This window comes from Botryllus schlosseri, chromosome 15 (assembly GCF_051294905.1).
Source record: "Botryllus schlosseri isolate E-star chromosome 15, Bs_hap1, whole genome shotgun sequence".
Taxonomy (NCBI): Eukaryota; Metazoa; Chordata; class Ascidiacea; order Stolidobranchia; family Styelidae; genus Botryllus; species Botryllus schlosseri.
In genome coordinates, this window is record NC_137250.1 from 23,133,193 (window position 1) to 23,152,296 (window position 19,104).

The window sequence follows — 19,104 nt, forward strand, 5'->3', positions numbered from 1 at the left end:
AATGTAGTTAAAATTTTTCACTCGGCCAGCCAACGTATTTTCTACTTCTCATTTGGCCCGCGGAGGAAAATAATTGCCCACCACCCCTGAATCAGACCAGTTGTACCAGTCGAATTAGAAAAAAAATTTATGCTCTTATTCAAATTTTGATGTAATATCTGGTGTCCCTGAAATTAGATGAACAGTATGTGAATGGTGCGAAAGGCCACGCTATTAGTACTGACACTTGCAAATACGAATAACTTGACTTTGTCGCAATGCCTTCTAATTCAGAATTCTTTCAATTTTAGAAGTCTTTTCAAACTCAGTTATTACAATTCTAATCAAATTCAACTCCTTCAACTATAAGCTACCTTACATTCATGACAGACCAACAGCAACAAAAGTTTTTTTTCCGCGAGTAAGTTTTAATCACATCACATAGAAGGTCCACCCATCGGCGGGCCTGCAGAGGGCATGGGCATCGACTGTTGACCCATTCCCTGGGGTACTTGCGGCACGGGTTCCGGCTTGGGCGTCTTAGACTCAGACTTGGGGCCGCTAATTGCCTCCTCGTCTTTGGGTTCGACGATGCTGACATGGTCTGGTAGCGGCTTCTTAGGGCCGATCTTGCCATTGGGGTCCCACGGGAGCATGATTTTGACCTTGATACCGAGGACACCTGAAGAAATGAACCAAAATGATACATGGTCACAAAAGGGAGGACACATTATACAGGTCCACATATCGTGTCTCAATTTTGTCAATGTCGCAAATATATTATACTTGGCCAAGTCTAAGCATGGTACCCGGACTCGAGTCATTGCGTTCACTGCTCAGTTTTGAGTCATGTGACTTGGTACCCGTGCGCATTTTAAGAAAAAAATGACTCAAGTCAGAAAATCTTTACTCGAGCCATTACAACCCTGCTATCAACTCGACCATAATATATTGAATTAATCGTAGCAACTATCTACTCTTATCAGTCACTAATTTTTTATACCACTTTATAAGCACCAATATCAGCTACCATCTCGACTTTATACCTACTTTTACCAACACAAATGTTGTCAGCAATCTAGACTCAACCAGGAAATTATTCTACTCCAGGAACATCTTTGCGACTTGGACAAAATAAATACAAGCCCAAATGATGGGAAATATATGATAAATAACTGCATCAGTAAGAGAGTTCAGATTCATCATAAAAATATGAAGACCGTCGTGTTATCATCATTTGCAGTTCCACCAAAAGTAGCTTTTGAAACAAATACCTTGTCGGAGAAGAACGTGGCGCACCGCCGTGTCGACGTAATCGCGAACAGGGTTACCGCTGTGAATCATGAGGCCGTCCACAAATTTCATTGCCTTGGCACGCTGACCCCTTAGTTTTCCAGAAACGACAACTTCGCAACCTTTGGCTCCAGACTCCATGATGAAGCGCAAAACTCCGTAGCAAGCACTGGAGAATAATTTTTTCACTTGAACAACTTGGTACCAGGTTGTAATTTAATAGAAATATGTACAAATATCAACTAATGCAATGGCTCAGCCATGAGTAACGCTATAGATTAATCATCCGTACAGTATTTCGGTGTCCTAAGTTGGTCATCATCGCCATTACGAAGAGGATTATTTGAAGAGCGGAATAACAAATTCTACCCACCGTCTGACGGCCAGGCCTCCGAGAAGCTTGTAGCGAAGAGACTCGCATTGCGCAGTAGCGCAGAGACCGCGGTTTGCGACCTTTTCAGCATACAACTGTAAAGTTACAAGGCAAAGTGTTACCTGGAACTTGAATATCAAATATTGGATTCGTATTGAAATATGCCTGAATATATTCGGCTGACACTAGACGGGAGAGAACAGCAACAAGTATCAGAAATTCAAGAGCTTTGCATATCAACAGTCTTATCTCAAAATATGATATCAACGACATATATATTCAAATATTCATGCCTGAACATCATATATATTTGTTACAAGACCATCAATATACATTATACAAACTAATGTCGGATTCTCGAATAATTGCTAACGATTACCACTGATGAGTGACAGTTATAAATATTCGTGTTATTTCGATATATATACATTACAGTAATGTTCAATCAAAAGTCTGTGTTCGCACGGACGGGGCATCAGATTGTGAAGAGACTGGTTATCAGCAATTTTCATTCTGATGAAGATATTGTGATCATCATTTGCCCCGTAACACTAATAGAAAACATGAAACTAACCTCAACAGCTCCGTCAGCAAACTTGAACCGTTTTTGAACCATGGCGGTCAATTCGCGGATGCGGCGACCTTTTTCACCAAGAACATTCTGGGTTCTGTAAAATACCGCGACATTTAGATTACTGTTCTCTTTCAAGAAAGCCATCATCATAACAAGGATACTATTAACGTCGTACTGTAGCTCAGCCATGAGTAACGCTATAGATTAATCATCCATGCAGTATTTCGGTGTCCTAAGATGGTCATCATTGCTACAGCACAATCGCTAGAATCAAGATTTAGCATAACAGATAAATTTCAACCCAGCATAATGTTACACATATTCTATAAAAGATGATAGAATTATTAGGATCAATCGGATTGACATATATATGTCATCTTGTTGTTGATTTGAAGTAGCTGTATATTTTTTCAAATTTCAAGATAAAGTATTTGTACATTTCGAACGTCATTTCTATTATAGCCATGCTTGTCAATTGTTTTAAACGGTTGTCAGTAAATTCGGCCCTATGTTGCATTATAAATGCATTAAATACACTACGTGTCGTGGGTGGGTAGGGAGGACATTAGGGTTGGAGGTGGGTTAGGGTACATGTTGGGGTCAAGGTATCACAAGATTAGGGTTGGGAGGGGATATTAGGGTTGGTTAGGTTTAGGGTTAAGGTGTACCAAGATTAGGGTTGGGGGTGATCGGTACTAGGGTTGGGAGGGGGGATATTAGGGCTAGGGTTAAGGTATCCCAAGATTAGGAGTGATCGGTATTACGTTGGGGAAGGGAAATATTAGGTTTGGAGATTAGGGTTAGGGTATCCCAAGATTAGTGTTGGGGGTGATGGGTATTAGGGTTAGGATTGGGGTTTAAGTCCCCCTCCCCCAACAGTCCCCTTACCGAACCCCAACACCCCTCCCCCAACCTACAGTCACAATAACGAGCAGACCAGGGCCCTGTGGATATAAACTGTATTAGCTGTATCATCCAGGTATCTCTCTGCAGACTGTGTAGAGACAAGTGTGACTTTTTGATGGCTGTGATAAGACTAGTTGACGTCGAAGGTCGTAGCGATCATCCCTATCTGATACCGAATACTGTGCATGCCTATTTTCCGTACCACCATTATTGCCGTCTGTTTGTTTGTATTTCAGTTGGATGAAGAAATAAAGACTCGTCTGTCTCTTTGACAAAACCCGGCCTCTTATGGTGCGCAGATATCAGCGCCACGGATCCTTTAGACCAGGGGTTCTCAACCCGCGGCCCACAGACGTTTATTTTGCGGCCCGCAACATCTTTCATTATGAACGCAATTACTAACCGACACTGCTACTTAGCTCTCTTATCGTAGGATTACCATACGTCCTCCTATAAGAGGATTTGTCCTCCTTTTTCAGGTTTTCGCAATTGTTCTCCGAGAACGCCTAATTGTCCTCCGATTAGGCAATTCGTCCTCCTTCACAGCTTTTACAGATAACATATAATGAATAGATACGAGTGAAAATGGGCATGTACGACGCTAAATCGGAAATTCGTGGTTCAATCGAAAGCAAACACCTTTTTTAGTCAACATTACTAATTTCAAGTAAAAACTGTGTAAATCGGGAGTCAGACGGAAGTGATGACCTATTTTTTGTCAACCAACCACAAAGTCGGGAAAAATTAAACATTAGCATAAATTATAGAGTATTTTTTGAAAATTTCAAAAAACACAGTTCCAAAGACACCTCACTCAGCTCTACCGGAAAATCTGATCACGTGAGTAGAGAGAGAGGACAAGAAATTGATAGCAATATATATGCAATTCCCGATCTCATAAACCGATTTTATCATAAATTATCGAAAATTTTCGCGCTTCACGCTGGCTCACCAAACAGTACAATAATTTCATGGCAAAAGCGAATAACATGATGGGGGACGGTTTATCACCCTATAGGAGCCCAAGACTCAAGGTTTTTGGAGGAGCCTGACGAAGTGCTGTTTCGTTCCTGCCAACGGGTATACACCCGGAGATGTTAAATTAATCATTAATCGAGGGGTCCTACCTTTTCAAACACACCTCACTCGGCTCTACCGGTCAGTAGCCTAAATCAGATTACGTGATCATATATTGACCGACTAAATCATGAAATAGAGAAATTTCTCTTGCTTCGCGCGTTTAGGCGAGAAGAGCTGACTCACTAAATGGACACCCAATGTAGATGATATGTAGCGATAAACAGCGTATAACCTGAGAGGGGTCGGTTTATCACCCTATAGGGGGCCCAAGACCAACGTTTTTTTTTTTGGGGGGGGGGGGGGCTGACGAAGTGCTGTTACGGCCCTGGCTATAATGCATCCTGATAATGTAATGCTATTAATCCAATGATGATGATGATCTAGTTTCCATGTAACATTGCGTGTTTGCATAATCATTGTAGGGGACGATACCCTTGTGTTCTGATACCTGACTATTTTGCAACCCAGATGCAGTCTTCGCGTGATACTTTTAATGCAGAGAGAAACCTGGATGATAAAGCTGATAATGGAGTGATACAGCTCATACCTGAGTGACATGGTTGATACTTGAGTGATAGCCTACTAGACTATTTCGCGCATCCCAGACATAGTATAGACGTGATACTTATTGCAGAGTGATACCTGGGTGAATCTCGGTACGGTTTCTCTTATATAACATGGGAGCAACGATGATTCTTAAAGGTAAAGTGATTAAAAAAATGATAATAAAAAAAATCAAGAATTGTTTGAACACAAGACACCGATTCCATCCAGGTTGAGTGATACAGCTGATACAGCTTTATATCTACAGGGCCGCAGACCAGCATGCGTGGTCGATATGTGAGCGTCTCGTCACGTGATCTAATCACGCCGTGACTGCGTGATCTACACCTACCCTGACCTCCCAATCACTTGATAATAATATAATTATGTAATCAATTCACATTAATAGTTGGTAATACATTTTTATACAAAATTATCCGAGGGCCATGCAAATGTACCGGGTAAATTCGGCCCCGTAAACGGTTGGTAATACATTTTAATACAACATTCTATGAGGGCCGAATTTACTGGCAACCGTTTCAAACACAACCATGTCCACGATCAATATGGCTGGCTGAAGGAAAATACACCGGTAATTTTTCCTCAAACATGATTTTCTCAAAATGTGACAAATTGACATCCGAAGCTATACTCTATACAAGTCAAGAACAACTTTTCACAGATAAATAATATGATCACACTGTCAACGCCATACAAATAACTATAAGATAAGATCCTAACCTGGTTGCCATGATGATTATCTCCGTGCGTGAGGGAGTCACACGAACCTCAACACCGCTGTAGCCATCTTCTGCCAACTCCTTCCAGAGCAGCTGATTCAGCTCAGCCTTGAAAAGGCCGTCGCGAACGAACTGAATTCAAACCACTAATCAACTTAGAACTCGCGTCTCATCGTAAGAAATCGTATTTGCTGAGGTTTGAAATGATACAGGTAAGTTATATATCAAGAGAAACATTTCCATGAGGCTACGTTGAAACATGAGTCAAATTATGCAAGCAGTAATTCGGTGTCCCACGTTTGGTCATCATCGCCACATTGGCGCGAATAACATTACCGGGGCCCATGCTTCTAGCAGTATAAAGCTTAAATGTTTATCTGAAGAAATCGTTCTCACAACTGTTCCTACAAATAATTCATTGTGTTATATCGGCAGAAGTAGTAACTAAATTTATGATGAAAAGTCCATCAACATATTCCAGTAAGATTAAAGGTATAAAATGCGTGTAACTCACCTTGCGCTTTTTCGATATCTGTGTAGTCATCGCCGGCAAGCTCAGAAAAGGAAGACTGGTTACATCGCTTGGTGGCGATACGTCATGGTCAAGCATCATTGATGATACTCATTGATAGAACAAAAACTAGCTTTTCTATATCATTCTCCCCTCTTGGAGGAGGGAGAGAGAAAGAGAGAATCTTTATTTTCATCCAACCAAAATACATAACACACGGCAGTGATGGTGGTACAGAAAATATGCATGCACATTGCACAGCAGAGATGAGCATTGGATTGGACTTGGATTGGACAGGATCAGGATTATGGGTTATTTTCGTTGGTACCGGATCGGACCGGATTGTGATTTTGAAAAAAAAAAATGTCGGATCCGGATCGGACCGGATTGTGATTTTTTTTTAAAAGGTTGGACTTGAATTTTGAGCATTCCAAAATCCGGACTCGGGCACGCTGGTTTCGTAACCAGAAGTGAGGGGGGGCGGAGAGAAGAATTATTGCCAGTGTTGCCAATTGACGCATTTAGAAGCAAAATTACGGAATTTTGTTTCCGCTGTTCCGTCTTATAGGGATGCCCGTATGGCACATTGGCACTGTCGAATTTCTTCAACCAGAGCAATCAATGTAAATTTGTAAACAGCACATTACCGTAGATCTTATCAAGTGCTGTTTACACGAGGACCTAAGGAATTTTTTTGATGTTAGAATTGCAGAAATATGGAATTGATGTTCGCATATATAGGTGCATATCGAAATATTAGGTCCAGGTCACTTTATCTGCTGCCAAGGTGCCAAGTACAAGTGGCGCAAGTGCAACAGCCTGTTTGTATAATGTTAACAATCCATCTGGGCTACTACATATGTTTCTCTTTCTCGGCGACATGGATTTAGGTCGAGTCGAGCTACATACTAGGTTTGCTGATCCATAGGAAAAGTTTGCCTAGTTCGTATGCTATATTCGTGCCACTTTCGCTGTTGTAGACTTCTTGATTTAACTTGAGTTGAATTCAACCCTATATTAGTAGAAGAGCACGAATTCTACCAAGTCGTGGTGGTACAATCTTCTCTCTGCAGCCTAAAGGACCAATTTCTTACAAAACTTTATAGGGACGGGCAGCCACTATAAAAAATGTGTATGCTTCCTTGTGTTGTAATAACTTTGCTTCTACAAGCTGGAATTGAAACGAATTTGATGTGCAGTGCTTATAACCGACCTGACATGTCCTTCTCGTTTTTTCAGTTTTAGAATTGCACTTTCGATTTTGAAATTTTTATGGATCAGGATGGAGTTGGACTGAAAATCTGGCAAATATTTTTGGATCAGGATGGAGTAGGACTCAGAGATGAGCATGGATTAAGATAAGGTTTTGAAAAAACAGGATTTGTGAAATTTTGTCGGATTTGGATTGGATTAGGATTAGAGATTTTTTTCTGAACGGATTAGGATTTGGATTGGATTTACCGATTTTTTGGGGGATTAATATGTCGTGTGGCGAATGGCGACAAACTTTATTCAGATCAGTTATTGATGTACTTATAGTACACTACACTATGGTTCACTCTGTGAAAATGAACATGAAAGGTGCAGCCTTATGCTAAGTTATCTTAAATCAAGAGAATCGTTGGTTGTGAAAGTAAATTTTCTAATCCCTCCGCTGCATAAATTAGCATTTTTTTCTGAATTTCAAGTTTGAATCGGATTAGGATTGGACATGGACTCGAATATAAAAAAGTTATGGATTAGGTTTTGGATTTGGATTTGAAGTTTCGGATTTGGATTGGATTAGGACATAGAAATTCCAAATCCGCTCATCTCAGGTAGGACTGAATTTAAAATTTTCAGGACTGGACTTGGACAGTGAATTTTGAAAATATTTTTGGATCAGGATGGCAAGGACTGAATTAAAAATTTTCAGGACTGGACCGAAAAATATTACAGTCCTCTCATCACTGATGCACGGTATTCGGTATTAGATAGGAATGATCGATAAGACCGTGAAGGTCATCTAACATAACATAACATAACATGGTTGGGTTATATTTTTGATCTGAACAAGTCACACACAATGTACAATGCGATAAGACACAATTCGATGTCATGAACGTAGGATGATGTCGAACGACACGCATCAGTAGCGATCCTTTACTCCAACATCCACCTCGACCTAGATAGGCCGATGTCACAGTTCTTTTTCGATGTTGATCTCTTTGAGGCCGCGGCCCTTTCTACTAGTTCTTTCCATTCATTGTGAGTGCTTTCTTTTCGTCGGGTCTTTGTCTGGGCTTTTTTGTCGTCGTAAGAACGGCAACGGCAGGGGAAGAGGAGCCCAGATAAACCTCCGACGGGAATCAAACCCGGTCCGTCTGTGTGCTGGGCGCTTATCGTAACCACCACACTATCTCCGCCGCCTAATCTAGTCTGATCACACCAGCATCAAACAGGTACACTTGACTCTGAACAGTGTGGCTGTAAAATATGTTACGGTAGTTAAAATAAAATGGAAGAAAAATTAAACAATGGTAGCAAATGATCAATGAAGCAATATCTGGGCGAGGTAGGGCAACAGTGTTAGTGTAACGACAAGAGGTGTTCAAGTAGGGCCTTTTTGAATCTATTATAAGGCAATTCACGGATATGTGGTGGTAATGCATTCCAGATGATAGGTCCCGAGTAGTCGATAGATCTCTTAGTTAGGTTGCTATTGGGTGGGGGTAAGTAGATATTTCCTTTAGACGAGGATCTCGTGTAGTGGGAATGGACATGTTTAGCAGGCATGAAAAAGGCATCAAACACAGGAGGCAAACTATTTGAAAACTATTTGTGAATAACTTTTGATACTTCGAAGCGATATAGTTTTTTAACTTGCAAAATTCGGTGCTTACGGTAGTAAGGCGATAGTTTTGTACGTAAAGGTACAGATGAAATCAGCCGTATCGCACGGTTTTGCAGGGTTCAAATTCTGCACAAAAATGTTGTGCATGCACTTCCCCATACTACGATTTCATATTGCAGGTGAGTGTGGAAAAGAGAGAAATAGATGGTTCGTATCATAGTATTGATCTTGAAACCAAAGATTGCAGACGGGTCATTATTCCCACACACCGAGCTAGTTTTGATATTGTGCATTCAATATGCAGGTACAGTTAACTCCCGGTTAAGTACGCACCCGTTTAAGTTCACATCCCAGATAAATAGGCCTACGCAAAAATTCTTCACAAATTCTGGGTTGAACTTTTTCAGTAATTTATTTATTTTAAACAGCAACCACATTAACTGGAAAAGTTGAACGTCAACTAGACAATAGTTCACTGCTTAAACATGTCGTGCAAAGTCATCTGATGCATATTTTGCACTCTTTTCTGCTTAACCTCCAACGTCACCTGTCTCAGTTTTCTCTGAAAGCATTCAAGAGTGCTTTTGAGATAATCGGAAGCACCTCCTGCTTGATTCTGTAAGGCAGGACACAGCAACTGATCCTCATCTTCAAGCACTTTGTTGCAAAGTTGTTCAAAGCCAATAACAACGATGCTATTTCGACAGGTGCACACTGCACATGTAGGCTACAATCGTTATGCTTGAGCCAGCCACATCGTTAGTGTAATAATATTCAGTCTGCATCGTTTCCAACACCTCGTTCACGTCATCCAAAGTTGCCTGTAAATACTCTTCATTATTCTCGTCATCAACATTCATAGATCCTTCTAGCTTGACTTTGACAATCGAAATACCCATTGACCTGAAACAGCGCAAGATTTCGGACATGTCAGACATGAAGTTAGCTTCCTCATTAACGTCCCCATCCAACGGAGCTATTAGTTGAGCCTGGGTTTCTTACCGACGCACCCGATAATAAAACCCATGCTTGCTTTACATAGTGAGCAGCATCCAGCAAATGAGCAGTGTTCTCATAAGCAACACCTGCTGCCCCTATGGCCCCTGGATAATCTTTTAGCTTGCTCTTTCTTGTGGGCCTTCAAGTTCTCGTCAAGCTCGTAAAAGTCCAAAACCTCCCTGAGGTATAAATATTTGTACCTCTTCTTCATTGCCGCGATGATTACCATGTCACATGGATGTTTCCTACTAGTACAGTTTGGTGGAAAGTAGCCTATTCCACTTTGACGTTATTCCGTTCAAGGGCTGCAAATGTCCCGGAGCGTTATCCAACAACAAAAGAACCAGACGTCCTGCTCTTTTTTTACTTCAGGATAAAACACTTCGTTAAACCATTTCCAACATGTGTCCACGTCCATCGAACGCTGACTGAGATATTTGACAGGTCATCTCCGATTCTTTATACAGGCCGGAGATTTAGGTTTCCAATCAATGTGCGTGCATGGAGCTTTGTGTTGCTCCTGTGGCATTTGCACAGACAACCAGAGTCACTCTCTAGCTAGACTTCTTTTACTCGGAGCGGACGGCACACACAACTTTGCGATGACTTCTAATCTTACCTTTACCTGACACCATGCGAACGCGAAAACTGTACTCAACAAATTACTTGGGCTGTACTGTACTGTACACTTATCAGAAAATAATGGCATTCAAAACCGCACAACAGAAAATGAACATGGCAACGCATCGTCAATGACGTAAAAAAATTCGAAATTTTTCCATAGCTGCAAGCACACCATCACTGGATAGCTGCATATCTGTTAAGTACGCACTACCACATCAGTTCGCACAAACTACTCAGGATCAAATTGCGTAGGCCTACTTAACTGGGAGATAACTGTATAGCACTTCTGCATATGATACATATTCATATTGAAATAAATCCGAACACTTTCGGCTTACACTCGTCAGGGGTAATCTTCAGAAACTAGTAGAGAATTGAAAAGAACTTTGTATATCAACAGCCTTATATTTTATATACAATTGAAATAGACCCGAATATTTTCGGCTGGCACTCGTCAGGTCGGGTTTATTTCAATTTGAATTGTTCATAGTTGTGTATTGATCGAAGTTCTGAACCTACAAGAGTATTCTCAAATATTTGCAATTCATGGACAATTCAGCAACTCATATATTTAATCGCTTACATCACTAGTCTGATCCCCAAATTGTGAATTCGAATACCGGGGACAAACTTTCACAGTAGGGGTCTCAGCTTTCAGGACCTGAAGTCGTCGCCAATCACTTCAATGGATATTTTTGTAACGTAGGTCCAAATATTGCCTCTTCTATTACAACACCTGCATCGGCCAGGCCGGATATGAAATCGATATCTCAGTCTGTTTTGCTCGAACCAACGAATCTCACCAAAGTAGAAGTATTATAGCCATCTTCAAACTGAAATAAAACAAGGCCGTCGGCTATGATCAAGTCTCATCTTATGGTTTCTAAAAATTATCAGCTTGTACATTGGACAGTTTACTGTCCATTTTCTCAACTTCATGATAGAAATTGGCGTCTACACAAGCTATCAATAAAAATAGCGTGGTCCCGATACACAAAGCTGGGAATAGAACTAATGTCACCAATACAGACGTCCAAACGAGCCAGTCAGTACAAAGATATGTCAAAGTTGTGACTGAAGCATCTGCCCGTGTCAGGATTTATACGAAGAGATGGTCTAATCAGGTAAAAACTGAAGTCTCGAAAGCAGGTGAAATCTTTCAATACTAAACACGATTTTAATGTTGGTGAAGACTAATACTCTGTAATGCTGATACAGAACTTTTCTGTTTCCAATATAAAATTGATGCTTGTGTTTTGAATGTGGATTTCCAATTTTTGTGTTTTCAGGAGCTTCGTGATAAATGTGATGCAAACCCTACAACGGCATGCTGGTAGAGGAAGTCTCTTGACGGTCGCTGTTTTAAACTTATCGATGTCGCGAGGCCGCACTACCAATGGAAGCCGTACAGTTTTAGCAATCCCTATTCGATGCCCGAGGATTATTTATACTTGGAGGGGGCTTCATTTGTTTGAGCATCTTTTAAAAAGTAGTTCTAATTGATGGGGTATGTTGCTCAGTCATAAGATCAATCACTACACACTTTTGACATCGTACCGACTGCTTCAGTGCTTAATTTTACCTCGAAAATCAGTAATCTGCTTGTAACTTTTTTCTCTGTTAATTTTTACACCAAAGTTCTATGGAAGAAAGATAGAAACATGTTGCTTCTGCGTTTTTAAGCCCATAACTAGCATTATACTGTATGCGATTTCCTAGATATGGTGAAATTATAGCTATTTTCGGCTCGTTCTGTAAAATTGCACGACCACTAGATGGAGTACTGCAGGATTCAGAGCTTATTGTCTCTGGTGATCTGTATTAGAAGCGTAGCTAGCCAAATATCTTGGGATTTCGGCTATACTTGAATACTTAACTCGAGAAGCTGTTCCTTGGGTGAAGTTCTTCGTAACAGATATATACTCAATACAATGGTTTATTCAGAACGTTATACAGTAGTTTGCGTATAGAGTCTCATAATCATAGTAAAGTAGTCCTCTAACACGTGTTACATACACTTATATAGGAGTCTCGACTCTCGAGTAATCACAACAAGAAGTAGTTTCTTATTCGAGACGTAGCGGAATATCATGGACGAGTGATCACAGCTGGATAGCTGCCCAAACCCAAAATTGAATAGTATATACATATTGAAATGAACCCGAATATTTTCGGCTGACACTCGATCGGTAGGGGTAATCGTTAGCAACTAGTAGGGAATTCAAAAGAACATCGTATATCAACAATCGTAGCACAAAATATGACGTCACCAGAGAGAGAGAGAGAGTCTTTATATTCATCCAACCAAAATACATAACAAACGGCAGTGATGGTGGTAGAGAAAATATGCATGCACAGTATTCGGTATTAGATAGGAATGGTTGATAAGACCGTGAAGGTCATCTAGTTTGATCACAGCAGCATCAAACAGGTACACTTGAATCTGAACAGTCTGGCACGAAATGTCGAATACGAGAGCGTTCAGTGTAGCCTACTATTTTTAGATGATACACGAACTCTTTTTGTTGACACAGCCTTTTGGCTGGTGTATTTTGATAAAAGTCGACCCCAAGGCACACAAATGAAAGTATGAACGACCCTTTCCATCTAAAAATAGTACACTGAACGCTCTCGTATTCGACATTTCGTGCTGGTGACCCATGTTAATTCCCTCTAATTTTTGACGATTCTGCGCACACTCACCAACTTACTGCGCAGACCCTTGGGTAACAGGGCGTAACGACCAAAAGAAAGGTCATCACTCCGGATTTTTTGTGCCAACTTTGATTTTCTGTGCGCAGAGACCGTGTCAGCACTGCGCACTTGCGCACGTGCGCATGCGCAGCTTAGGGGGAACATTGCTGGTGACGTCATATTTTGTGCTACGATTGTTGATATACGATGTTCTTTTGAATTCTCTACTAGTTGCTGACGATTACACAAGACGAGTGTCAGCCGAAAATATTCGGGCTCATTTCAATATGAATATATATATTTATTTGCTATTTGGCACCAAATATCGAGACCCTTTTTTGAAATTCCAAATTTTTTATTTTTCACTCCACCCTAATGTACAACGGGATTTATTCGTCACACAGAAATCAAATTCAGAATAGTTTTAATTTATTAATTTTTGATTCAAAATGAAATAATAATTATAATGCAATGATAAAACAGATTCGAAGTGAATTTTAGGCTAAATCCAGTGGGCATGCCTCATCTTATTTACGCTCATATGAATCTATCTGAGCCGGAGGCTTCATTCATTTGAATTCATGCATAAGCCAGAATCTATCTCGGTAAATCAATCAATTGATATTCATATTATATTTATAGGGTTATCATACGTCCCCTTTTTAAGAAGATTTGTCCTCTTTTCTGAAAGTGTCCTCTGAGGACGCCCAATTAAAGGTCCTCTTTTTTGAGATGCAATAAATCGGCACTGTAGTAACGCTTCAGCGGCTATTTCGGCAGCTGAATCGGATATTTGCTCATTTTTTAGTGAACCAACTGATAATATGAAAGAAAAACTGTCTTTCAGAATTTTCCAGCGGTGTTGCAAGTCCCAAAATTTTGAAAAAATGTCGTCTTTTCAGATTTCCAATATATGGTAACCCTATATTATATCTATGTGCGACGTCACAAATACAGGGTATACTAGCACTGACAATCGGCGGTAGTCGGTGGCTTATCTGGGCTTCTCTTCCCCTTTGTTTTTACTTCTTCCATATACCTCGGCCTATAGTGCCCGCGATGTCACAGATGTGATAATCTTTCATTCGCCGGCCATTTTTAGTCATTATACTTTCTTGCTCTTGTCTTTCTTTCGTTCTTCGTCGGTTAAAGAAGAATACGGAGGATGAGAATAGAATAATAAGAACGAAAAAGCGTCAAAAGAAAGACTGCCGAATTATCATTCACATTCGTTTTTGTCGCTTCCTTTTATGTTATCCTTTCTTAAATTCAGTGTGTATGCCTGATATTTATATCCCAGGTAGCACGCCTACTTGGGTACCACAAGGTATCAAGGTGAGATGAATTGTGGTAACCAGCTGGGGAAACCAAGCGGGAACCGTACATTTTTGGCCCCATATTACAGAGGTATTTTCTGGGGAACCATGTGGGTAACCCACTTAGCTGGCAGCGAAGACAATATTGCGACCCTGGTCCTTGTAGCAGTTGCAGTGTAAGTGAGCAGAGAAGTCGACGTAGAGATGTGCTAGGCGACGTTAGGTAAACCCTACACGTTAGTTAAGTTATCATTGTATATTGTACAGTACATACCTGGAACCTGCGACATCGGATCACACAAACCAATATATACTGTAATCTGAGTATATAATAACCTTTACGGTGGGTGAGTTAGGCCGTCATCACTGTTTAAGTGTAATCGTTGAGTTATATTTTCAACTGAACAAGACACACACAATGTACAATACGATAAGATAGAAAGCGATGTAATGAACAAATAGGAGGATGCCGACCGACGCCCAGTTGCCGTCTTTTAGACTGACATCTACCTCGGCTTAGAGTGCCCGCCGTCACAGTTACTCTCGATGTTGGTCATTTTCGAGGCCAGGGCCCTTGCTAGCGATTTCCATAACTTGTGTGTGAGTGCATTCTTTCGTCGAGTCATTCTCGGGTCTCATGTCGCAAGAAGAGGAGCCCGGACAAACCTCCGACGGGAGTCGAACCGAGGCCGCCCGATTCTTAGGCGCTTATCGTCACCAGTACCCGAATTCAATTCATATGGAGGTGGAATTCAATTTGGAAATGTCCCAGCGACCAGCATCGCAAATGAATAAATCGGAAACCGATTATAATATGACTTTACTATATAGATGAACAAACCTTGAAAATATAAAAGAAGCATCTATTTCGGAAAACTACTCGGTCACATGTGGGAGCCGTATGACAAGTCGACCATTCTTCATTGACAAAAAAAAAACAAGTTTTACGAGTAAAATTAATCCTGACTTAAAAATAATAGATACAGATAAGGGATAAAGGTAATTGGATCTATCCAAGAAAATTATAACGCACGCTGTGAGGAATTGAGTACTCTAGCAACGGAAATTTAAGTTCACTTCAGTGTGACAAACGGTCAATTTTAAATAGTTCAAATCACATTGACGAGGTAAAGCATGGTAGGGGTTTTAATGTTCGAGGTTCGAGCAACCAACAGGGATAGCATAATAGCTAGAAAACTTTACTACATACGGAACAACCTTTATTATTCGATGAAATAAACCAAATAACATTGATGGAAAATAAGGTTGGTTCCTGTGTGGGTGATATATGGGAAATCTGAGCTCCTCTATAAGTGGGTTTCTCATGTTTCAAGATGATTTGATATCAAAAACTCAACAAGTAAACCTTCCCCGAGTTCAAATTGATAGGTACAATTAGAAGAGACTTATTGCAATCTACCTGGGATTGGTATGGTATAACCACGCATCTTTATGGATGGAAATCCCGCTTGGTTTCGATGTGGGTTACATGTTACTAACCCATTCCGATCATCCATCCCACCTAACCACTTAAATTCCACCTGGATACCAAGTGGGCGTGCTAGCTGGGATACTGTAGGCCAAGGTGGGTGTCTGATTAAAAGACTACTCCAATTCGTTTCGGCACCATCAATCAATCAATCATGTTTATTATTTATGATACCCTCCTATCTCTTCATCATATCGCAATCTTGTGGTGTATAGATTTGATAAAAAAATTGATAAAATGATGATGATGAAGATCGACCACTGTTGCAACACTTGCAAGGGGTATCAACAGTGGTGGCTTTTGGGGTGGGCGAGGTGGGCGGTCGCCCGGGGCCCCCCCTGGTCGAAGCCCCCCCCCCCCCTATTTGGATTTTGCGCTTTTTTCAAGGAGAATGACGAATAAACATGGAAATCCGTGCACCAAGCAAGAACATGATTCCGTACAGATGTGTCAATCATCATTAAATCACTGCATTTGTTAGAAAAGTCCCGTATCCCGATATTCATCACGTCTCTGCATGCGGTAGAATTACTTAGTTTTGATGTAGTCTATCCTTGCACACATGCAAAATAGACATGGCCGAATCCAGCACCTGGGCAAACCTTTACGGTGGTGAAAGATAGACTATAATAACCGATGCGGAAGGGGGGTCTGGGGGGGCGGAGCTCCCCAGAAGTTACGGATAGATACTTATAGGGGCCCCCCCGGTAAGTCTCGCCCAGCCCCTCCCCCGTTCGTAGGGCCACCACTGGGTATCAATACCAATAATGCTCTTAGTTTACCGAGGTGGATGCTGGACAGTGGACAGTAATTAACGGCATATTGTACTTTTATCGAACTGTAAGTTGTGTCTCTTTAGCGGCTGTAAATAACAGAACCGTTGATGCTTGATGAAAATACAAATAATAATAATCTTCCTGACCCCTAGTGGATATTATTTTTTTATTGTACCGATATCACGGTCACGGTTGACATAGGTTTTACTTCGGCAGAAATATGGTTCTGTTGACCAGATTCTTGCTGGAAAAAGTTCGTCCAAAACCGAATCTGAGAAACGTTAAACGAAGAAATTATAAATTACTGGCAGTCGCAATTTTTGGAATCGTCGGAGCAATCTGTCCAATATACATATTTCCCCTTTACAATATCACGGCATACAGTGAGTAATGTTATGGTGCTTGTTCTCTGTTATTAATTGTAGTCTCGTATATACGCATATACGGAATGTTTTCGTTTAGCATAGTATGAATGGGAGCAATGTAAGTCCGTTCGGTCATACAAATGCTAGAACCGTGTGATATTTCGTTGAAACTGCACTTCAGCAGAAGTTTGACGAGTTTTGATTGATAACGATGGCGAATTTGTGATCTAACACCAGGCCAAGGTGATGTTTTTGAAGTCATTTAGACCCTTGAGATCATCATATGCAGTTGTGCATCATCACTATCTAGCCACCACAGCCGTACAGTACACATAGTTTATAGTTATAGTATTTGATCAATGTTGAAAGTACTATATAAGTAGGATACTATCTGCCTTCTACCTAACATGATTTTGAAATGACTATAACTTGACAGTCATTCTATTCTATTCAATACACCATTTACATGTAGCCTAACAAACGCTCACGGCTGAAATATTTCATTTCTGCAGAAGACTTCCAAAAGGACTCCAGAGCTGGAATAAATCAAGAAGAAATTCAACCGGCTGGAATGCGTGTATGGTCGGATCCTTTCCAAGCGAAACCCGATCAAAAATAATCTACGATATTACAAAGCAAGCCGTTACTGTAGTTTTTTAGGCCTAGGCCTAGATTTGATACTGACTTCTGTTACAACTGGAATATGGCACAATCAGTCGGTAACAATTCAGTTGTACGTGTTGCATTCATTGAGATTGTGTCTTTTATAACTATATTCCTTTTTCTGATTTGTTCTCTATTGACCCACAGTGAGTCATTTTCACTCATTACAAGTCCAAAGCTTGTAATTATTCTTTTCATGGCGGTAAATACCCCGCTACAAATTATTCTTCACTTAATTCTATATCCTAGATTGGGGGTTGAGGAAAACATTGACACCTCATTCAATGGCAGATCACAATTTAGCGTCAGAAAAATTGCTAGAATAATGTGTGGAGCATCGTTAGCTTTTGTGTTTATATGGTTCCTAGTGCATATTATAGCGATTTTATTTGGGGCCCATTTTAGAACTGATTTTGGTAAAACATCATTATGGGCAGCTATGGTTGCATCCATAATTGTCACTCCAGGCACTTGTGTCCTGGGGGTGAAAGCGAGGAAATGGATTGCTCTGTTCAATTTTCGTAACTTTGATTCCACGTCAAGACGTAGATTTTATTATTGCGTGGTTTGTACTTGGATTGGTTGTTGGCTGTCCCCAATTGTGATTCCCTTGGACTGGGACCGACCGTGGCAAGCATGGCCAGTGCCTGGCGTAGTGGGTGCGCTGTTCGGATATTGTGTTGGATTGCTCATCAGCGGCATGAGGATACTCAGAGATATGAAGTTTTCAAAGCTGCATTGATATATCGAGCATTTATTTGCAAATATACCATTTACACTTCATTGATGTTGACATTGTCATTTTTCGACTGCCTACCTTGGCATATTTTTAGACAAAATGATTTTATTCCAGGGTTTGACTTTACAGGAGTCGCGATCGTTTTGTCACTGGAGTCATTTTTTCAAATGTGTACAATGACTCGAACCATGTCATACGACTCGAGACTGGGACAGCCAAGAAAGACATATCATTGTAGTTTCGAAGAATAGTAAAAGTTAATATCAGTCCTGATACTTGGGGAGTAGGGCAAGAAAGACTGCATCAAGGTAAAGTATTATTATTACGAATGCAAGCCATTCAATATCAATCAAGCAGAGTTGAAAAAGTGGCTTGGACTCGAGTCAAAACACTGAATTGAAAATGACTATACTTGGTTGCAGCCCTGCTCTATTCATTGTTTCAATCTCCAGAGTCAAGAGAGCTTTAGGTTGTTTTTATGACATCTACGAGTGAAATTAGCATAGGTTTTAATTTTCTAACATTCATTTAAAAACAATCGCATTTGATAGTGTCAAGTAGAGAGCTGAACTGGGATGTTTTCGATCGAGCACAATAGCCCGTGTAT

The 19,104-nt window shown here is 40.6% G+C and overlaps 2 protein-coding genes across 2 annotated transcripts in view; one reads left to right on the forward strand and one right to left on the reverse strand.

Annotated features, from left to right (window-relative positions):
- Positions 1–19,104, forward strand: part of LOC145456710 (WD repeat-containing protein 19-like) — a 392,619-nt gene that overhangs the window by 288,913 nt on the left and 84,602 nt on the right. The gene's annotated exons all lie outside the window — the stretch shown is intronic.
- LOC145456722 (small ribosomal subunit protein uS3-like) lies at positions 387–6,127 on the reverse strand. Its single transcript, XM_080334827.1, has 6 exons — positions 6,003–6,127; positions 5,490–5,620; positions 2,220–2,313; positions 1,646–1,740; positions 1,254–1,441; positions 387–661 (listed from the first exon to the last, which is right to left on the reverse strand). The coding sequence occupies exons 1-6, from the start codon at positions 6,099–6,101 to the stop codon at positions 417–419; spliced, it is 852 nt and encodes a 283-aa protein (XP_080190953.1). The 5' UTR covers positions 6,102–6,127; the 3' UTR covers positions 387–416.

Excerpts from the sequence above, each read along its gene's own strand:
- LOC145456722 (XM_080334827.1), bottom strand. The coding sequence starts at position 6,101 with ATGATGCTTGACCATGACGTATCGCCACCAAGCGATGTAACCAGTCTT. Across the intron at positions 5,621-6,002 it reads AGATATCGAAAAAGCGCAAG|TTCGTTCGCGACGGCCTTTT; the intron begins GTGAGTTACACG and ends GTTTGAATTCAG. Across the intron at positions 1,442-1,645 it reads GGAGGCCTGGCCGTCAGACG|TGCTTGCTACGGAGTTTTGC; the intron begins GTGGGTAGAATT and ends ATTATTCTCCAG.